Source organism: Tachypleus tridentatus, chromosome 7 (genome assembly GCF_004210375.1).
Source record: "Tachypleus tridentatus isolate NWPU-2018 chromosome 7, ASM421037v1, whole genome shotgun sequence".
In the NCBI taxonomy this organism is placed as follows: domain Eukaryota; kingdom Metazoa; phylum Arthropoda; class Merostomata; order Xiphosura; family Limulidae; genus Tachypleus; species Tachypleus tridentatus.
The window spans coordinates 166,991,419-167,014,728 of record NC_134831.1 but is presented as its reverse complement, the minus strand read 5'-3'; the positions used below and the strand labels follow the sequence as shown (position 1 = coordinate 167,014,728).

The 23,310-nt window shown below is 33.1% G+C and overlaps 1 protein-coding gene across 4 annotated transcripts; it reads left to right on the top strand.

Moving 5' to 3' along the window:
- The first annotated feature begins 6,858 nt into the window (after positions 1 to 6,858).
- On the top strand, positions 6,859 to 22,378 carry LOC143257155 (uncharacterized). 4 transcript variants are annotated; one of them, XM_076515485.1, is made up of 6 exons: positions 6,898 to 7,002; positions 8,905 to 8,971; positions 9,691 to 10,043; positions 13,754 to 13,887; positions 15,448 to 15,747; positions 21,073 to 22,378. In XM_076515485.1, the coding sequence occupies exons 3-6, from the start codon at positions 10,015 to 10,017 to the stop codon at positions 21,648 to 21,650; spliced, it is 1,041 nt and encodes a 346-aa protein (XP_076371600.1). In that variant the 5' UTR covers positions 6,898 to 7,002; positions 8,905 to 8,971; positions 9,691 to 10,014; the 3' UTR covers positions 21,651 to 22,378. The 4 variants fall into 4 exon arrangements, with proteins under 4 accessions (XP_076371596.1, XP_076371599.1, XP_076371600.1 ...); XM_076515483.1 differs by having other exon boundaries at positions 6,906 to 7,002; positions 9,691 to 9,887; XM_076515481.1 differs by lacking the exon at positions 8,905 to 8,971 and having other exon boundaries at positions 6,859 to 7,002; positions 9,691 to 9,887.
- Positions 22,379 to 23,310: the final 932 nt, after the last annotated feature.

Here is a 23,310-nt window from a genome sequence, read left to right as displayed (position 1 = left end):
GCAAAGATACACGAGAGCTATCTGCACTAGCTGTCCATAATTTAACAGTGTAAGACTATAGAGGGAAGGCAGCTAGTCACCACCACCCACCGCCAACTCTTGGGCTATTCTTTATCAATGAATAGTGGGATTAACCGTAACATTATAACGCCCCCACGGTTGAAAGGGCGAGCATGTTTGGTGTGACGGGGTTTCGAACCCGCGAATCACGAGTCGAGTGCCTTAACCACCTGGCCATACAGATTTCTGAAAATTATTTCACATTTATAAATACTATATCTAGTTATTATCGTGTTATTCAGTCTAAATTACTACAAATTATGCATTTATTTAAAATTTATAATTTGTAGTAATTTGAAACTAAATAACACAATAATAACTAGATCCAGTAATTTTGGTAAATAAAAGTAACATAGTCAGAGTTTTAACTTAAAGTTTAGTGGTATACATTTTACAACATTAAAATAAGCTTAGTTCGTGTAACAGTACTTTAACTTAGCTATATTTCAACTTACTGGTAAATCGTAAAACAGGATGAATACATTGTTATATTGTATAACTACAATCTTAAAACTAGTTATTGTTTCTGGGAGTTGTGAGAATTAACTTTTGTTACTCGAACTAAGATTCATTACTTTAAATTAAACCTATAGTTATAGGTAGGTTATAATATAAATCAGGCTAAATTATTTTATTATTAACGTTTCGTTTATTGTTAGTTATAATAAATTATTAAGTTCTATTTCTCAATTCTGTAAAATTAAGGTAAACTTTCCTAACTTAGCGTGAAGACAATGCTGCAATGACAAAAATAATGTTATTGGTTGTGAAGCTTTAGGCTTAACAGTAACAGTATCAACAACAGGCTACTGGTAATTGGTATTGAGTTGTTATTTCCCAGCTATAACTATAAATATAATGTTTAAGACTAGTATAACAGTTTATCGTTCTTAGTTTGTTGGGTGTAATGGGTGAGGTGATTGGGTTTTATTTGAGAACTTGGGAACAGGATGTACTTTTACGGAAGCTAGTAACGAAGAATTACTTTTTTATGTAGAGTTTGTAGGTTGGAGGCTGTTCTAATTAAACTTAAAGATAATAGAAAAAAAAAGAATAGACTGTGGAAAATGGTAGCAGAATTTCAGGAAGAGCTTAAATGTTTACGTGCAATGGATACATTAACTATGACATTCAGGAAGTTATAAAAAGAACTATTACTATTAGAGGAAAAAGTAGTGAATTTAGTTATAATGATCTTATTCTGTTGAACAACAAATTTCATCCCTTGGCTTCTGGAGATGAGGAACCGTTGGAGAGAAGGAAAACAAAAGGTTCAGAGAAGGATGTGGATGATAAGGAGGTTACAGTTACAGGTGATTCCTTGACAGGACATGTGGATACAATAGTATGTGGGGTGAGCAGGGAGAAAAGAATCAGATTATGTTACACAAGGACACAGATGGAAGATATAACCGACAAAGCACGAGATAAGACAAAGCAAAGGAGCTAGTATAGATGCAGTTTTATGGTGCATGTAAGGGCTAATTATGAAGAGAAAGATAGATCAGAGGAGCTAATTAGTAAGTAAAATGGTCTGATGAAGGCATTTAAAGAAAAAAGGCCGTTACTTGATTAGTCAGGGATACCACCCACAATTAGCTCTAAATGCTGGGATTAGGTTAGTGTCTAAGAATAAGTAGATTGACTGGTTGGATCAATTGAAGAATGGAGCTTCTTGCAATGAATGGTTTAAATTTTAATAGAGTAGGGGTGGCTTGTTTGTCAAGTCTATTAATTCATCTGTACGATAAATCTTAAACTAAAACCAGATAGTGATGAAGGTCAAGATAAACTAAACGCAAAAAGAATAAAAGGCAGAGAAAAGTTTAGCATAGGAAATGAGTTATAGAAGTAGTTATAAGGATAGGCTTAATTGTTACTATTTTAATGCTAAAAGTATAATAAATAAGATAGATTATTTTAAAACATTGGTAGAAATGAAGGATTTTGGTGTAATAGGAATAACTGAAATATGGTTAAACACAGATGATTTTCATGACAGAAGTTTTCAAAATACAGGGTTACTGGCTAATTAATAGGGTTAGAGTATTAAAGGGGAGTGCTATAAATGGAATTTATCAAATTGAATTAATGTCACATGTAGGCTAAGTCTTCGAAACTTTGTTATGTTTGATTTACATCAATGACATATATATAAAGGGTAAAAATGTACTTATGTTTATGAATGATAGTAAGGTTGTTAGGTCTGAAGAGGATGCTGCTATTTTATAAAATGATTTAGATCATTTAGTGAATTGGGAAAATAAATGGGAGATGGGTTTTAATTATAATAATTGCAATATATTGTATGTAGATTATCATAATTTTAATTATAAGTATAATTCATATGGGAATACACTTAACACTGTCATGTAAGAAAGGGATCTTGGTGTAATAATTGATCAATCTCTAAAGCCATCCAAGCTTTCTGCTGTTGCTAGTGGTAAGGCAAATAGGATTTTAAGTTGCATCTACAGAAATATTGAATACAAGTCCAGAGGTTATAGTTTCATTGTACAGGTCACCGATTAACCCGTATTTGGAATATTGTGTTCAGTCTTGGGCTCTTTGCCTTAGAACGGACAATGAATTGTTGTAGAGAGTTCAGAGAAAGGTTACTAGAATGGTACCTGGAATGAAGGGGTTACCATATGAGAAAAGGTTAAGTTCTCTGAAATTGTTTTATCTTGGAAAAAATAAGAGTTAGGGGGTATCTTAATGAGGTGTAATTTATAGTGTTAATGCATCATATCTGTTCATGCTTAACAGTGAGAAGAGTAGCATTAGATGACAAATATAAATTTTTAGTGAGAAGTCATCTTCAGCTAAGACACTTCCATTTTTCTAAAAGGGTGGTTGGCCTTTTGATGTTGCAGAAGAAGTAAATTTAAGTGAGTTTAAGATAAAGCTTCATAACTATGTGGACTGGGTTTAATATTTAAAAAAAATGTATTTAATAGTTTTGGTTTAGTTTAGAGAATGGAACAATATATCCCTTGTTGTTCCCAAAATATATGTTATTTATCTGAAAAACACGTGATATTCTTATAACTTATTATTATAATTATACTACGTGATCCTTATAAGAACAACCAAGAGTAACGTCAGCTAATTTCATTTTGCTTAATTTGTTTGAGGACTGTATGTTTTAGGACCATGATAGATTGCAAGCAACAATGAAAATCACTATCAACTTTTGGTAACCTCGACCTATCTGAGTACAACTGGACATTTTAGAATGATAATTAAATGTTCACACTGATAACGTAATCATAGTATAGTAACACTGTTCATACCAAAATCCTAAGGAAAGTCATTGAAATAATAGTTTTAACATAATTAAATATAGACATTGATTGTATGAAGAATGTAGTGACCACTTTTGTAAAACACATGACACATAAAAGTATAAGCGTTATATATAAAATGAAGTATTCTGTCAAGTAATAACATGGTCAATCTGGTGAAAGTGTAAGATTAATTATTGGATAATATTTAATAAACATTTTATTGATAACATAATAACTTGTTGAGACACACTGAAAATTAATTTTCTTTAGCAATAACATGTATACATAGAACATCATCCAATTTGTAACACAAGAGATGAAACAATGAAAGTATTATGTGTAAAATGAAATATTTTGTCTTACATATTAAACAAGTGCCAAAAATCTTTAAAATAATCAGTTAATTTATAATTAAAAGGTCAAACAGTAAGTTTGAATTATTTCATGATATCGTTTTTTTATGATAATTTAAGTATAAATTATCAGGAAGTGTATTGAACTATTAAATTAGTGTTAATCCTTTTTCAGAATATTTTACATAGAAATGGTCAGAAAATGTACTTAACTAATAAATTAGTGATAATAATTCTTTCTTGGATATATATAAAAAATATCGAACTCATAAATTAGTGTTAAGTCTCCTTTTAAGAATGATTTAAATGGTCAGGAAATGTAATTAGCTGATAAGTTAGTGATTTAAACTGATTGTATTAAATACATTCTTCGTGATACACGTTGATCAAATTTGTACTGTTTTCACTTGTAGAACTGTAACATCATAGCCGCCTCTCTATTTTCGTAGGAATATCAAGTAAAACCAATCTGTCTGGTATTAAACTACAATTGTAACCCTCCATAAGCTGGTCACGCCCTCTGGTAACACTTTGACGTCGTGGTAGTCAAACATTGGTTCTGTAACAATACGTCCTCCATGATGTCAGGGTAGTTTACTAGTTAGAATAGAGTGTACTTTGTACTCAAGTATTATAACCACATTTACTAGCAGCTCATCTGCCAGAGAGACAGGATCTTGGTTGTTATTTGCTCTTTACTATTCTCAAGTTCGGCAGGAAGTATGTTTCAGAGCTAATCTGAATTCTAACTTGACTGAGTTGTATATAGAGAGTGGGCACAAATTTGACAGTAAAACAAAAGTGGTTTATTAGTTCGACAACAGAGGACAAACAAAATAGCCAAGACAAATATGCGTACTTTAATAACCTTTCTGTGTAAATAGATCCACTCCAGATGAAGTTCCATGTATCATGTGACTTGAGCGAAAAAATCAACTCTTCCAGAGTACATTTGTCACTTACGTCACTTTGGCCATTCAGACATTGCTAACCTTCTACACCACCGATTTTAATAGAGAGATATGAGCTCTAGCCCATTGAATTCTACAGTGTTATTTTCAGTGTAAAGGCTCAGTGATATCGATAACTAGCCCAATGAATTCTACAGTGTTACTTTCAGTGGGAAGGCTCAGTGATATCGATAACCAGTGACAATGTGTAACTAGATAAGGAACAAGGTTACTTCAATCCAATCATTTTGCAGTAAAAGAAACGCATTGAAGATTCCACCTGACACAGTTCTACTGATTACAAAAAGTGTAACACTTTGTCTTTAAAAGCCTAAATATAAAGAAAACGTGTTTGTTTGTTTTGGAATTTCGCGCAAAGATACACGAGGGCTATCTACGCTAGCCATCCCTGATTTAGCAGTGTAAGACTAGAGGGAAGGCAGCTAGTCATCACCACTAACTGCCAACTCTTGGGCTACTCTTTACCAATTAATAGTTGGATTAATTGTCACGTTATAATGTTTCCACAGCTGAAAGAGCAAGCAAGTTTGGTGCGACGGGGATTCGAACCCGTAACCCTCAGATTACGAGTCGAGTGCCTTAACCACCTGGCCATGCCGGACCAGAATTTCCTACTGACCTGGATGCAAAGTTATTATGACATCTGTTCCTTTTTTATCCCTTTTCATTAAACCAACTGCTTTTATTCTAAAGTTTTCTTCTGGTGGATGAGCTGTAACTTGAGCAGATAGCAATGTGGCTTGCTATGCTACTTACAACGCTACAATTAGGGGTTCGATTCTCCACGGTGGAGAGAGTGCTAAAACAAGTATAACGCTTTATTCCGGATTTAGTTTTGATTTCATGCTTAGATAAAGCGGGAATAACCCATCGTTTACGCTTACGCTAAGACAACTAGACTGCTAAAATCTGGGGCTCTATTTCCTGCGGCAAATAGAGCGCAAGTAACCACTTGTATATCTTTGTTCTAAAAAACAACAACACCGTTCTACTGATGGTAATTCTTTGAGAGGGCAATTTACATGAAAAGCACGAATTTAAGGCTTGATCACGCACTATCTCCTTAAGATCAGTTCGTTATTGGGTTCGTTAAAGAAGGGTCTGCGTGCTGTAGACGACCTATTATTTCTACCTGTTCGTACTGCAGTAAGCGCCACAAGCTTTTATATACAACAAGAAATAATACTAATGGATGAACAGGTAATTGCACATGGTTAAGCGAAAACACACACAAAAAAACAACTACCTCGGGAGTAAAGGTATCACAGTATCGGCCTAAAAAGCACATGTTGATGGCAATGACTAAATAAATAATTTCATCAAGGCTTAAGAATGTCAAACTTCTAAAACTGTAGTGAGATTGCAATTACGAAATCTTATATGTTAAACTTTTTCCTGAAGTAAAAACAAAACTAGAAGTTTAATAGTATCCGAACAATCATTTCTTTCAACAAGAATGAAGAAATTTAACACTGAATTATTTCAGATTTTACAAGGGTATTCAGTAATTTCTTGGGGCTGATAAAAAGCTGGGATAAGAAAGTGTGTTTGTAGGTAAGCACAATGCTACACTGTAGACCACATATGCTCTGCCAACCACGGGCATCGAAACCCTGTTATAAGTCCGTAGACTGTGCTCTCGGGGAACATGAAAATATGAAAAACTGCTCTCAAAATACGGCAAGCCTACACTATCTTGTCCCTAATTTAGTAATGAAGGGTTAGAGAGAAGGCAGCTTGTCATCACCATTCACTAACGAACAGTGAGGTTGACTGTAACATTATAATTCCTTCACGGCTGAAAGCGCGAGCATGGTTGTAACTTCTACTGTTGTAGGCCTAAGTTTTTATACATACTAAACTGTACTACACCACGTAAACAAATATGAACTTGCACAACGTAGCGCAATATCAAACACAGACTTTAGTTATATGCTCAAATTGATGTGTTATAACCTAGAGTGAACACTAGGTTACATATTACACATATATGCAAGTATATCGATAATTTATATGTGTACAACATGAGTGATCAATATATTTATCTCTTCTGACAAAAATATGCTACTTAATGATATAAATATAACTGTTTTATTATATTCGCAGGCGATCGTTAAAGTATTTATTGTTTTTGTTTCTATAAATATTATTTGTTTGCAGCGACCTTGCAAACCATTTCGGTAGTGGGATAGAGGGCGCTAAATTACTCGATTAACTTGCTTCCCACATCATTCAACTCAACTTCATATTTTGAAACGACGATTGAAGATTTATTGCTTTTTTCAAACGTCTTGCAACAAACAAAATTTCCTGTTTGATTTTGTATCTGTAAGTCACTATTTCAGTGTGGTTTTCTACAGTTCCTTCCTTAAACTTCTTAAAGTAGAAATGTAAATGGTAATGTACAGTGATAAGAAATACGTTACTACTCCAGTTTCAAACGTATGATGAGTCAGCGTCGGTGCGCCACCCATTGGCACAGCGCATGTCTGCGGACTCGCGCCTCAAAAATTCGGGTTTTAATATCCATAGCGTGCTGAGCATAGATAGCCCATTGTGTAGCTTTGTGCGCAATTTCAAACAAACAGTGGTGCTCCACATTTTATTGTGGCCTTGGAGATCATGAGTGGCTGGTATTGTGTTAATTTCCGAATTCAGTAACTGATGGTGACGTGAATTTCCACATTGAACCCTAACTTCCCGTTTTCTTTTAATAAAAAGAATTGTTTGTATCTCAAGAGGCTGATATAGGTATTAAAACTTTTATTAAGATAAAAGTAGTGAACATGTCTTAGGGACGAGAATGTAAACAGACAGGTACGGGATTGTCTATCTCGTCCCTAACACATATGCCCAGCAACGGTCAGTTGCAAACTTTCTTTGCTAACCTGAAGATGACCTAAGAAGTTCGAAACGTTGTTCACTATTTTATTTTAATAAAAGTTTTAATACCCATACCAGCCGTCTTGAGGTACATTTTCACTTCAAGTGGGTTTCTCATAATCGCGAAAGAGAATTATAGTTTCGTTTATGTACGTGCTATCAGACAGTTTGGTCTCTTAACGTGCGTATGCGTGATAAGTATATGTATAATGTACGAGTATACTCTTGAATTTCCCATGTCTAACGTAGAGGTTTTATGGTTACGTTATCAGTTGTGCCTTGTCTTATAATTATTTTAAGTTGTTCCAAACATCCGCACAACACTAGTTCTCAAAGTATTTGCAAGATATTCTTCCGCAAGAGTAAATAAAACCAATATTAACAGTATCAAATAGTTTTATATCTTTCTTTCGAAGCTTACGTGTCATGCTATATTCTAGCCAGTATAGTGAATAATTACACTCGTGATTCATGTAATTCGCACGTTCTACTGACGTAACGACAGAAGTTGCAACGTTAACATCCCTCATGTAATGTAATTTTAGTGTCTACTGACTGATTGACAGACAACACTACTGTAGAGTAATACAAATATTTTAAACCAGTGCTTTTTTTCTGGCGAAAAGCACCGATAAAGTATTTCAATACCTTTTATTTTTAATGAACGGGTGGTAAAAATAAACGTCACTAAACTACAGTCGCTTCTTCTGATAAGATCGATTAGTTTTACTTGGAGTGAATAACCGTCCTGGTTTTGGCAGAATAATTCGTTTACCCAGTGTCCCGAGAAAAGTCCTCGGGGCGCACAAAACGTTCTAGTTTTACGACAAATACATCAAACGATAAGTCACATCAAATCTCGAATGTACTAGGCCTACTAGCCTTTTATCTCAGAACGGCTGGTATGGATATTAACACTTCTGCTGATAAGGAGAGAATAACGTTTCGACCTTCCTAGGTCATCTTCAGGTTATCTCAGCCGTTCTGAGATACATTTTTATTTCTAGTGGGTTTCCAGTCATCAAGGGCGACTAACCTTGCTCATTATTGTAACCCATACTTTCCTGCCGTCAAACTATCTCGAAAATTCTGTGTGTTCGCGTAATAAGAAACCCAGGTCTGCGCAGGTATTTTTGTACTGCAGTTGACCTTTAGTAGTTGGTGAATGTGTGATGGACGATTAGATGACAGAGACCGTTCTCTAAGGTGTTGTAATTATTAACAATGTATCACCTTCTGTAGTGTCAAAATGCAGAAAAGATATTTTAGTTAGTTTTTTTTTTAATTGTTTGAGTCAAACCCTTTTAAAAGGTAAATCGGATAACGAATGCGCTGTGTTTTTGATAGCACACAGTGGAAACTCGCACGTTACGAGTCACAAGGCCTAAAGATGAAGTCAAAGACCATTTTGAAAGTAAGGTTTGCTTGTTTGTTTCTTTTGAATTTTGCGCAAAGCTAAACGAGAGCTATCTGCGCTAGCTGCCCCTAATTTAACAGTGTAACACGAGAGGGAAGGCAGCTAGTCATCATTAGCTACTCCCAACTCTTAGGCTACTCCTTTACCAAAGAATAATAAAATTAACCGTGACTTTAACCGTAACACAAATGGAATATAACATTTTAGAATTTCCCGTCGGTGGGCTTAGCAAATAGTCCGATGTGACTTTGGTATAAGAAAACACACACATATTTCAGAATAATCACTAATTACATTTGAAACAAAAATATCTCCCACTTTGTAGGGAGTAAACTTTTACTAACAAAAATTTTATGTATTTTCAATGTCAATGGTGTGTTTAAATTCATATTTATCGTATTAATTACACCACTTTTCCGTCAGTTATTAAATATAATCTGGTCGTTCACTATCCCTTCATCTTTAGATAATTATCACATTAATTCCATTTGATGATAGGTTGCATAAAATATCGTGTTATAAATTTTAAAAAAATGTCACATTTCACCATCTACCACCAGATTGCAGTGTCCTTGTCTAAGGATATTTATTTGTAGTAGAATGGACTAAAATGTGTGAAAGTTCTAGTTATTATTTAAAATGAGATTAATTAGGTAACATTATAATGCCTTTCTTTCATTATTCATACTGAAAGTATAATATAATGGCTGTTTCAGTGAGGGAAAGAAAGAAATATGGCGGAAGGCGGAAGTAGTGACGTCTGGAAGTATAAAGTTATTTTCAGTTCCAAAGCAGTAGAAGGATTCGAAGAGATAAAGGAACTTATGCAATGTTTACCATCATGTTTTGAGATGTTTGTGACTTCACATGAACGGAGGAAGCTGAGTTTATTAGAGAAAGATATTGGACTCGGGTAAATTGTTGTATACGTTGATTGTGCTTCCTGTTTTCATTTCCTCAAAAGTTATCACGATCAATCATAAGGCAGTTACAGTTACAAATTAACATTTAATAATCTTATAAACTTATTGCTGTTCAAGATGGGGTCTTTGGTACAGTCGAATGTAATGTAAGTAATAAATAAATTATAAGATTATTTCTAATAGTACAGATACCACAGTGTTTGAAGAAGACTTGCACCATAGCTGTTTTTTTTTTTTTTTTTAATCTCTTATTCAACTTTTAGGAAGATAAGAACACGCGTCCAGAGTTAATATCAGTGTAAGCCATCAGGGCTCAAACTTAAACTAGTAAACAAGCAAATTCCTAGTTAATGTTTCAGTTTTGATAAGATATCTCAGAATACATTAGACGAAAGAATGCTAGTATAGTTACTTCCTGTTATCTAACAAGTTTTAATGACTTACGCATTTTAGTCAATCATACTGCATGTTTCTCAGTTACTTAATGGTTATTTAATTACGATTAACAGTTTCACTTGCTGATGCCATATTGGTTTTGTGACTGTATGTGGCTACATTGCATATCCAGGCTAAGTAACAGCCCTGGGCAGAGCTGTGAAAGAGTACAAGTAAATCAACTGTATCCTTCTGACCACAAGGCCCGTCTTCCACTTTGTGGAACCCTCTGGATTTCCATGTTTTTTTAAACAAAATGATGGTTTCTTTCATCTATCTATATTCTGAAATTTGTAATTTTATTGTTACCATTAATTTCATTTCAGTTTTCACATGTCCAAATTGTTAATTTGCACATTATCATGGAAGCGTCTTTACTTGCTAGCGGATGACACTGGAACACGATAATAGAAAGATAAGACAAGAGATAAATATTTAATAATACAATTGTAGAATGATTATAGTGATATCGATAGGTTATCTGTCACTGGTGATTTGATGTTCTGTCACTGAATAAAAAAGAACAGACGTATTCTTTCAAACATTTGTACTACTAATTTTATTTAATTGTCACAGCCGACTATATCTGTAGGTAGGGAGGTACTTTATGCTATGTTTCAGAATGTAAAAAAAAATACCCATTTTGTTCCCAGCATTGGTCGTTGACAGTAATGTGAAAAATTAATGGAACTAATTGAATCACTAATCCTTCGGGGACATGTAAAGATTAGGCATCTCTTTACTTTCCAAATGTTAAAAACTTGCAATCTACCAGGGGAGTGCTCGGGCACTTGGATGAGCCAACCCTTATTTTTTATCTATAGAAGACGATAACATTTACATTGTCTTTCCTTAGGGACCTTCTTCCAGTTACAAGTTTATTTTTTGTTTGCTTGTAGTTAAGCACAAAGCTACTGAAGGGGTTATTTGTTCTATGCCCACTACGAGTATCAACACCCAGGTATTAGCATTATAAGGCTTCAGAGGTACCGCTACAAGCTCAATAATAGCTTTGTTATAACTACTGTAACACATGGATGCTGTATCTGTGACGGATTTACTATTACATATCTATTTTAATATCGATGTTTGTTTCCGTTAAATATATATTTAGAAATGTATGTAACTCATACTGTTACGTATATATACATATTGTGAAATACATATCTCTTCATTAAAATTGTAAAAGATTCTCGAATGTAAGAATTTACGATATATATGTGTGTACATAAACATTAGTGTATCGTCAGTATTGTTGCGCAGGCTGAACTTTCTAGAAACTCTCCTGTCAAGCCCTTAAAGGTAACCAACAAATCGCGTCAAGAAACAGTGTATCTTACTGGTTTGCTACAGTTGGTATACTATGAACTTCGGAATCTATAACTGTGATTAACGCTGACTGATCAGGAACTTCAGATATAATGACCAGGAACGTGTATAGATTTCGAACATTACAAACCATTTAACTTCAGCGCATTCACATCGGACATTAGTATTTTTACTAAAACATTATATTACTTCAGCTGTGAGAAACGCACATGTGATCAACGAAGAAAGACAGAGCTAGCTAGCTCCCTGTTAAGCGAAGTGTGCCTATATCAACTCAAAATTAATTCGCTCATCATGAACCCTCGCTAAGATATGCAGTTCCTGACCATATAGAAGACTCAGTATTGTTTGTAAAAGTTTTTGTATATGAATCATTATTTGTTATAACCGTTATTATAAATTGTATTATTGTTTGTATATTAAAATATATTTGTATTGAGAAATAAAACTGTGTGAATCAATCTTATTCCCAAATATCATAAATTGGATACATATTGACATTTAATTAACTTCTAAATCTAAACCGCAATTTACCTCAGTTTCAGGCTATTTCAAATTGTAATACGTGACATAATAAATTGAAGGCTCATCTGAGATAAATCGTAATACGTAACATATCTCCCTCATGCATTTAAAGCCTTTACTTTAATGCATCTGATTCCATAACTTGTGTTGAAATAATGTTAAGAAATATCGAGACAAATGTGTGTGTTTAATAGCTTTTAATCTGTATACAATATTCTGTCACAACCAAATAAAACTGAGTATACCAAGTATGTATTTGTTATGTTATTTAAGTTATTTTTTGTGAATTTCACATACTACTATTAATTTAACTTACTCATAAACATTTTGATTCAATCCAGTCAAAATATCTTGCACTATTCTTACCAAAAAAGAATAGGTAAAACCGTTTTAGCTCAGATGAACTGCGAGTTTCTGTTGATTTAGCTTTCTGTGATATTAACTACCTGACAAATATTTCAATATTGAAACATTCTGTCACTAGTATTAATGAAAATAGCATGTAAACTGTATCTTAATATAATACCTTACAGGTCAATCACCATATTTAACTACATATCACGAAAATTTAACACCCAGATCAATTTGTTTTTTCATTCATATGTTAAATAATATTTGTGTTATTTGTATAATTAATTCATTTGTTAACATAACACTCATCAATGGCTTCATTGTTCCTACATGCGTGTGAGACCACATATTTATTGATACAGACATACTATTACTGTACACACGTGTTCATTACACATCATTGTATACACTAACAGCTTTCAATGAACTGCCTCCTTCTCCTGCACCAAGTTACTTTATATCTGTTTCACACTGCTTTCTACTGAGTCGCTGCAGTCTAGTAAATTACTGCCATCTAAGGACTGTCAAACTCAACATGTTTTTATTTTCAGTATTATGAAAGAAAAAAAATTATCGACATAATTCAGCTAAGTTAAGACTTTTTATATAAAAGTCTCATATGACAGAAGAAGTGTTATTATTGTTACTACAATATATATCAACACACTGAGACAAAACACAAATTTTATAGTCAACTATTCAACCATCAGAATTCTCTTCTTCCCTACATGGGTCATCAAGCATGGCAAACATGTGGATATATATTTGGATCCGAGAAATGGTAAATTACAGGAAGAACCTTCCTTTGAAAACCTCAGCACTACATAAAAACATACTATTCTAGATTAAACGCTACGCTCATTGTAAATAATGTTAATAAGTATTAATTTTTAACACACATTTCATGAATGATTCTGTGCTTACATGTACTTTTTATTGTACTGTTAGATTCACAGATTTTTGTCAGAAAGTGAAGTGACAGTTTCTGCATGTAGAAATAATGAATTGTTTAAATATGTTGCACAAAATGTAATGAACTGGCATTAAATTCAGAATTACTAAAGTATCGAACATAAACATGTGTAATAATAACACCTCTTAGATGCTTTGTATTCATACATTTAAAACTATAAAGCATTTGAAAATGTTATGTTTCACATAAATGTGAAATTTAAGAAGTAATATTTCTAATCGACTTTATCATTTCTTATCACAGTGCAATTTACAGGAGAAACCTGAAAGAGGTTATTGGCCAGTGGCGAGAGGAATTTAATAACACAGTTGTCGTTATAGTTGGAGCGGTAGATGAGGACATGTACATAGCTGTGCATCAAAAAACTTTACTTTTAGGTAAGAAACATTTTGAGGGTTTACTCTGTCTCTAATTGAAATTTTGTTATAATTTGATATGTACTGAGTCAAATCCCTTTTCTCGTAGTTCATGCACGATTAACTCTTTTAATATTTTATCATCATATCAGGGAACCTTTGCAATAAATTTGGTTAATATCCTGATTATAAGTTTCTCATGTTATTGTTTTAAGCCCAAAGCTGTGCTAGTTATAAGTGTCGATAACAGATTTTTAATGTTTAAGCTTTAAGACTTACAACTGAACCACTGGCAAGATTTCTGCTAATTAATTCGTTGCTTTGCTGTATCAGTAGTTTGCTGGGGAAGGATTAACTCCGTGAAAGAAAAAAAAAAAACGAACATTTTATGAAAAATAAATTTGTTTGCTTCTAACAGCAGAGCTAAATAATGGATAATCTGTTGCAAAAACAACAAACCATAATCTAAAGTTAAGTATCAATTGAAAATAAAGTTATGAATTGATGAGACCCTGTATGAACATACAAGTGAACAAAACAATGCTAAGCCATATTTTCTATCAAACAAATTCGACTGAAAGATCCGACATCCACCAGAGTGCCATGATGACGTAAATTTTGAGAATTCTCCATATATTAACTGTTGACTCGAATATGCCATTCAGTATGGCGTCAATCTTTGTCACCCATATTTACTAGTTGCGTGTTACTACAGTGAAGCTACAAAGGTAAAAGAAAAATAAATAACGTATCATGTTTGCCAAACAATGATAGTATATGACTCGACTTTTGTACTTTAATTCTTATTTAACGTACACGTTTATTTAGATTATTTCCATAAAATATATTGTTTTAATTAATGTATACGTAACAACACAAAGAATGCTATAGATTAAAATGAAAGAAAGTACAAGTGGCCATAAGATATAGATATGTAGAACTTGAATAGTTAACACAACTATGTCATCCATTAGTACAGCGGTAAATCTACGGATTTAAAACGCTAAAATCAGGCGTTCGATTCCCCTCGGTGGGCTCACCAGATAGCCTGATGTGGCTTTGCGATAAGGAAAAACATAAATATTGTAATTTTAAATTAAAGATATTTAACCAAAGTATTTGAGAACGTAGTTTAATTATTACAAACTGTGTGTAGTTTTGAACAATATATATTTTGTAACTGTATTAATAATGAACAATCTATATTTTCCAACTGTATTAATAATGAACAATCTGTATTTGTAACTGTATTAATAATGAACAATCTGTATTTTATAACTGTATTAATAATGAACAATCTGTATTTTGTAACTGTATTAATAATGAACAATCTGTATTTTGTAACTGTGTTAATAGTGAACAATGTGTGTTTTGTAACTGTATTAATAATGAACAATCTGTATTTTATAACTGTATTAATAATGAACAATCTGTATTTTGTAACTGTATTAATAATGAACAATCTGTATTTTGTAACTGTATTAATAATGAACAATCTGTATTTTGTAAATGTAATTCTTATTAATAATGAACAATCTGTATTTTATAACTGTATTAATAATGAACAATCTCTGTATTCAGCTGCTCAGTGGTGTGATCCAAACGATAACGTCTGTAAGTATGGCATTCCTGTTCCATCTCCGACAAAGTTAAAGGTTATCCTTCAGATAATTGCTAACCAGAGCAAATGGTTCTATTCTGTGAAGTATATGGATGGTGACACAGAAGTTAAAGTATATAGTCTCTTATCAGTAAACACTTGGGACAAATATGTCCAGTCCAAAGAAGAACAAGCGTTTCTAACAAAGATCACTAAAGTGTTAAAAGGCGAAACTAGAAACGCAACCTTGAAGCAAGCACTGATGTGTCACTTACTTGCAGGTAATTTACGTTTTTATCATATTGTTTCCTGCACTTTAAACCAGTAGGCTGAAAGAAATTATTTAACTAATTTGTTTTCAATCAACTGTTTTATGTGACTTGATATATAATGAAATATATTTGTATTGTATCTGTGTTTTCTTACTAAACATTCTTGCAAGTGCTATAAATTAAATAACTACCAATTTTTATAATTAGATGAATATATTAAATTATTCAAATATGACAATAACTCAAATTCTACGTTTATACAATATTTTCTATGGAATCATCTACCATACGGTTCCTTATATCAGGATAGAATTACATAAAATTAGGTTTCATAAAATAACTTCTAAGAAATGGAAATTAATATCAATTGGACACATATTGAAGCTCTTTCCTCCCCTTAACTTCTTTATCTAATAACTATCCACACAAGGAATGGATTTACCTTCCAAGATATTCTTTATAACAATACTATAAATTGTAATGTTAAACATATTTTACATTACGTCAGTTTAGTATCTACTAGCTGACTGACAGGTGACATACTACTCTATAATGGTGCAAGTGGTTAAAATAGGTGAATCCTTCCAGTCAGCTTTTGTTCTCCTTTGGGGAAAATAATTATTATTTATTTTTTGAAACATTTTGTGTTGGTATACCAACATAAAATGTTTCAAAAATATAATAATTATTTTTAAAAGGAACACAGATGGATTACCTATTTTAACCAATTCACCATTATAGTATGTTACCTGTCAGTCAGCTAGTAGATATTAAACTGACGTAATGTAAAATATGTTTAACATTACAATTTATAGTATTGTTATAAAGAATATCTTGAAGGTAAATCCATTCCTCTGTCTGAGCAAGCTGTATCTCAGAAATGATGCCATTTATAATAATTTACAGACTTCATAGGACTAATAAAATGATCAAGTAAATAGACTCATTGGCATTGCACTTCTACACAAACACAGCTTAGATATCAGTCTAAACAAACACAACACACCCACACACTACGAACATATACTCTGTAGCGTAAAGACCCCGTCATCACCTGACATCACACTCTTAGCCATTTACAAATCCCCACACACATCACCCGACGTTACCTCTCTAAATTCAATAATTAACACTCATAATAATGTAATAATACTCGGTGACCTCAATGCAACACAATGGGTACACAACCAACACCTCTGGCAGAACATTAGCAAATGTCACTCAAACACATAATCTCACGGTCATTAATGACAACTCACCTATGCACACATATTACAACGGAGCTCAAAGTATCATAGACTTAGCCATCAGTGCTCTTTTGATCTTACATCTCACTAGTAATTTCAAAGTCCACGACAACATCGGAGGAGATCACAACCCCCTATAATTTCAAGTAGGCAACCCTAACTGGACTAACTCCAACAGTTCCACAAAAACCAACCCAACAAACACTATTATAATTTCACTAAGGTTAACTGGCCCACGTTCAACAAAATTTTAAAAACATCTCTCCGAACCAATAAGTCAAACTAATTCCAAAGAAGAATTAAAAAATTACTACCACAAAATTATAAACGTCATAACAAAAACAATACATCAAGCAGTTCTCCCGAAACCAGTTCAAACCACGCCTAAAAACTGGACTCTAACTCCCGAAATACACAAACTCATACTGACCAGACGCAAACTTCGCCGCGAATTTAAAAGTTCACGTAACCCTGCATTAAAAATACAAATAAACACTGTCAAAAACAAGATTGAACATCTCATCAGATCACAGCAAAAAACAAACTGAAATAACTTCTGTAACAAGCTAGGTAGCTTCACATCCGATCCAGCCACCTTCTCGAAGACTTAAAAATATCTCTCGGTAAAACACCAAAACTGGTAGTCTTACATATGGGAACACCACTGCTACTAACGACAGAGAAAGAAAACCCGATCTTTTTGCAGAATACTTTCAAAACACATTCAGCATTTCACAACACATCAACTTTAATAGAAAACACGAAACTAAAATAAATGAAATCATCACAGACAACAAACTGTTTTCAACTAATTTACCAGTTTCTCTAAACTTTAATCCTTCTTCCCAAGATATAACAATCCCAATAACCACAATGTAAATTAAAATACACTCAAAACGCTAGAGAACAAAACTCCAGGCGAAGATTGCATTCAAAATATAGTCTTAAAAAGTGCATTCTCAGAACTACTCACTCACCTCGCAAATATGTCCAACCTCTCCTTCTCAGGCTATCTTCCACATGCATGGAAAACAGCCATCATTACACTCATCCCCAAGAAAGACTCAAGCTCAAAATTTCCAAACGACTTCAGACCCATCAGCTTACTAAACTGCATCGGCAAATTACTGGAAAAGATCGTTACAACCAGACTACTCTAGAAATTGGAACATGACAGTATAATCACTAACATTCAGAATGCAGGCGGCAAAGCTGCCAGGCTGCTGGCCACTTATTACGCTTAATAGAAACCAGTTTTGTAGGGTTCGACAAGCTCCAAGCAACACTTGCCGTCATTCTAGACGTGCAAAAAGCCTTTGACACTGTCTGGCACAACAGCCTAAATTTTAAATTAATGAAATACAAAGTACCCGTAACCTTTATGAGATAAATTTCCAACTTCTTAGAAAATTGTACCGCGAAAGTCAGAATCATTTATCTTTAATGCAGGTGTTCCACAAGAGTCAGTTCTTAGCGCACTCTACGTCAATGATCTACCACAAGTTACTACACCGCTCACTCATGCATCCCAATATGCTTGTGACATCGCTATATAGAGCACTTCATGGGACCCCCCAATTAGCAGCTAAGAAAATCCAGAAAACACTAAACAGGAATCACACAGTGGTGTAACAAATGGAAAACTATTCATAACCCCTCCAAGACACAAATCATAATCCTTCACCGCAGGCTAAACAAGAGGTTAAAACACGAGAATCTAGTCTTTAAGACGCTCCTATTTCTTTTACTAAAATTGCTGAATTCTTAGACCTAACAATTAATACCAGACTCGCATGGAATTTACACTTCAAGAACATCAGAAATAAAGTACAAACTAGAATCGCCTGCCTTTACAAAATTAGTCACCACGTCCACGAAAGCAGACCATAAAACATTTTGTACATTTACAAAACATTTATAAGACCCCTAAGAGGATATAGTGCTATGGCCACATCTAACCCTCACAAAAACCAACTTTCACTTTTACAAAAACTACAAATCAAGTAATACGCCTCACCTATCATTTACCACGCTACACACCAGCAAGTTACATCGTAAAACAAAAAATTACAAACGATAACATAACGCCTAAACAAACTAACCGCAAAATACGCAAAAACGTTAAATACTGCAACTCACTCAGATCCGATTTCGAGAAAATTGCAGGCACACTTGAACCTTGATGTAAATATTTATCTTTAACTTTATCCAGAACAAACTTAAAACTTAACACATTATTTTGATATCTCTCTAATACTTTTCTACACTTAGTCTCGTTTCAGGTTCTCTTTCATTTCAGGTACCGCCTTCAAACCACCAAATCAAACTCCTCATATAGGCACTGGTCTGGCTTCATTGGCCCCGCCTTGTGAAAGTGGGATTTCTCGGTTACTACCGTTTCCCCCCTTCCCTAAGTCTGAAGCAATGGATCGTTAGATCCCAGCTAGGGCACTTGATCCATCGATCCTTGCCCATCCCTGAAACGAGCCGTTTGGTCGAATGGTTCGTTTCGTCAACTTGCTTTTACTTCCCACTCTTGCTTCCGCCTTCACTTTGACAGGTGCCGCGCCTACCGGACTTGCGACCACCAGATTCATGTAAAACACATTAGCCCATTAGGCCCAAAACAAATGATAGCCACTTGGCTAAAATACAAACCTTTTACTACGAGCGAGGTCAAGGAGAACTGTTCAATCTTCTAATACCCTTTGGGGTTGATTTTTCTTTAAGAAATATCAACCTCATTCCAAAATAACTGTCAGAATTGATTGATTAGTTTGTAAAAATCTAAGACTAAATAGCAAACAGAAATGTACGTTCATCGTTTTCTTATTTGTACATATTTTTTCTTCACACATACATAATATTTTGTAACTACCTCCTTTTTCATGCATTGTTTTATATCACATGGACATAATGTTGTACAGAATTCTGAAGAGGGATGATGTATGAGATGTAAAGACTGTCATAGGAGGACAGGTTCACATCTCTGAAATTTTTATCATAAAAAACAGGAGAGGATCTGATTGATGCGTCTTAAACATTGATAAAGGAATTAATAGTGTTGATTCGTCATATTTTCCTTACTTAATGATAAGTGGTAGGTATTTAGGATAAAAATAGAGATTTTGGCAGGGTACTAGTCATCTTCAATTGAGACAGCTTTATTATTCTAACAAACTTGTTGGCCTAGGAATTAGTTGCCCACAAATGTGGTAGATATAATTAATTTAATAGAAAGCTTAAGAAATATTAGAATAATAAGATCTGAGTTTGAGTGTTTTATTTTAAATTTTAGTGGAGGCATGGCCAAAATTGATAATCAGTTCAGTTAGCAATTTTAAATTATGTCATCTTTTTTGAGTATATCTCTTGTTTATACACATTATTTGTACCTAACGTTTTACGTCATAACTTTAAATTGAATTTTTCTACACAGCTTCAAAAGCTAAATGAAAAACTAAATGTTCATTGCATCATTATTTCAGTGTAGTTTAACACACAGTTCTTTAATATCCTTGAAGTACTGAAGTTCAGGGTTTTGTTCCACCAAAAGTTATGATAACGTTCATTTTTATTCTAAACACATCAACCATGCTGATTTCACAAAAAATTCAATTACGTTAGTAAGTAAATAAAATTGTAATGAAAAGTACATGTTTCAATGTGGATACACTCCAGAGCCAAACTAAAATGCCACATCAAAGATTGTTACTGTTCCTTATTCAGTAGTAAAATTGAGCTGTCTTCTTTAAGTAAGAACAGATTGTAACCTTGCATTAAATAATGTTTATCTTTTTTTTTCTATCTTATTTTTCCAACATCATGAAAATACTCAAAATTATTGAACATTATCATAATACAGAAAAAAAAAAAGGCTATAATGCCAAAAGTGTAACCTATGTAACCATATTACTAGTGCACCAACTGTATAAAACAGATACATTACTGGTATGAATCCACTTCCTTCAAAACAAATTTGCATTTGTAACAGTTCTAGAGGAAAGCATTGATTTTACAGTAGTAATCTGTGATATGGTAGTCATCCAGTACATTTAAAAATTAAGTAATATATTTATCTCTTTAGCCATCCAACACACCCCAGAGTTTCGTGAAGTACAGGACTGGGCAGTGGCTCCATCATCAAAGGAAGCACCAAGTGATGTTCTGCTAGACTTAAAAGAACATCTAAGATATATGATGTATGGAAGGCTACCAAAAAACATGTCTCCATCAGATAACATGTTTGTACGCAGCCATTCTGTTCAACCATCAAAATGTTTATCAGCCGAAGAAAGAAATAATTATCATTTGATAGAGAGAGACTTTCAGTCTATTTCTATTAATGCTTGTTACAATAAAAAACTCTCCAAACGCGTGATTTGTGTCTTGGATGACATGACTACTTATGGCAACACCTTTGAGGCATTAAGAAACATTCTAGCAACATGCAATCCTAAAAAGATAATTTTCTTAGCTATAGGAAAATTCAGGAAATTTGGAGTTCAGTACAGAATGTTAAATTACACAATACAAGGTGACGTCTTCACCCAAGAATACACAGCAGTTTTCAACTCTGCTGAAATTGCAGAGGAAAAATATGAATGGAATGCCCAACGAGATGTTTGTGAATTGGCTAGTCTTGCTCAAGAGCTAACAAACTAAAATACAAGACTCATGCTATTGTTTTTTATCCCATGTTTTACAGATTAGGGGAATATTATTTTTATACACATACACAGTTAATGTAATTAATCAAATTGAGGTATACATTTGTTAAAGGAGATATCAACTTTCTGAAGGATAAATAAGAAAAATGTAACAACAATGATTTATTCCTGTCTTATTATTTTCAGCTTATGTAATATTCTCAGTTAAGTGAATGTAAGATGAAATATTCTCTGTCTCAAGATTTATAATTCCTGATAATTACATCTGTGTAACAAAAATGTATTGAGAACAATAGAAGATTTCTGAATATTTTGTTACTAAGTTTTCACCTTGATTTGAAAAGAAGAAAATGATTTATGCACAAAATATTAAGGTGCAATTTTGGTGTATTATTTAAAATCCTATAATTTTTCTATTTAGTGCTGTATGATTTATTGTTAATTTGTAATGTAGATTTCAGAAGAAACACAAAATCAGAGAATGAAGTCAATTTTGTATTTTGTGGCTGAATGAAAACCTGAAATTTTGTTTGCCTACTTAAGTCTGTTAATAAGTTTTTGTTAACCAGATCTTGAAGACAAAAGGAGTGTAACAAGAGACGTTCTTTTTCTTTTGTGTAGTGGAAATCAGCAGAAGGATTTTTGTACAATTTTCACTTAGAAAATGTTATCACAATTATTTCTATTAGATTTATGAAATAAAGTATTCAACTTCATCCTCTATATGGTGGTTTCTTGTATGCTAATGATAACTTAATGTTTGAAATATATTAAACTAAGAATCCTGAAATAAATTTGTTTTAGTTCTTCAATTGTCCATGAACCAAAAAAAAAAAGAATTCAGTGACATTTGTGACTATAATGTTACAATTCATCATCTAATTTTGTGGTATTTAAAAACAGAAATTTCCTCCTAAGCATTATAGAACAATCTCTGGTGCATCCATTGATTTAGTTCTGAAGGGAAAATGAACATTTCTTTGGACAGTATAAAGGAAAATGGACATTTCTTTAACACTGTAAGGGGCAATCTCTGCTGCATCATTCAGTTAAGTTCAGAATGAACAATAGATATTTCAGTAATTAAGAAATAATTTTAAAATAATTGTTTGATAATACTGACAATGATAATATTGTTGTCATTAGAAACGTGACTTTATTATTAAAATAGGAATGTCAGTATTATATACTGTTAACTACACAATGTAACTTTTGTCTGCCATCTATGTACATTTTCACAGATGAGTACACTGTCATACCGTGAACTTTCTCCCATTGATACTATGAAAAAAATACAATCATTTGGAAAAAGCATCAGGGAAACTGAAAAAAATGTAAGAGCATCACAATTACTTACACAACCAGTTGCATAACTGATTAAAAATTTTTTAACTACCAGTTAAATAAAGCTTTTGTTTCATTTCATTTACCTCACACCTCATTTAAATTTAACTGTAGTTTAAGTTTGATTGTGACAAATAGTGAATACGAAAGTCTGCAACCCTTCATGCTTTAAAACACACAATAAAATACCAAAGTAGAATTTACTTCCTGTCTGATCAAAAAACTTACAAGCCAGGATGAAATAGAGGTATGTGAGACCCTCCTAATTATTTCATTTATTTTGATAAGAAATAGAAATTTGTTTTGCCTGT

Bases quoted from the DNA above. Each gene is read 5' to 3' on its own strand.
- LOC143257155 (XM_076515481.1), top strand. From the start codon at position 9,709: ATGGCGGAAGGCGGAAGTAGTGACGTCTGGAAGTATAAAGTTATTTTC. The intron at 9,888-13,753 runs GTAAATTGTTGT...TTCTTATCACAG, and splicing joins GAGAAAGATATTGGACTCGG to TGCAATTTACAGGAGAAACC. The intron at 13,888-15,447 runs GTAAGAAACATT...CTCTGTATTCAG, and splicing joins TCAAAAAACTTTACTTTTAG to CTGCTCAGTGGTGTGATCCA.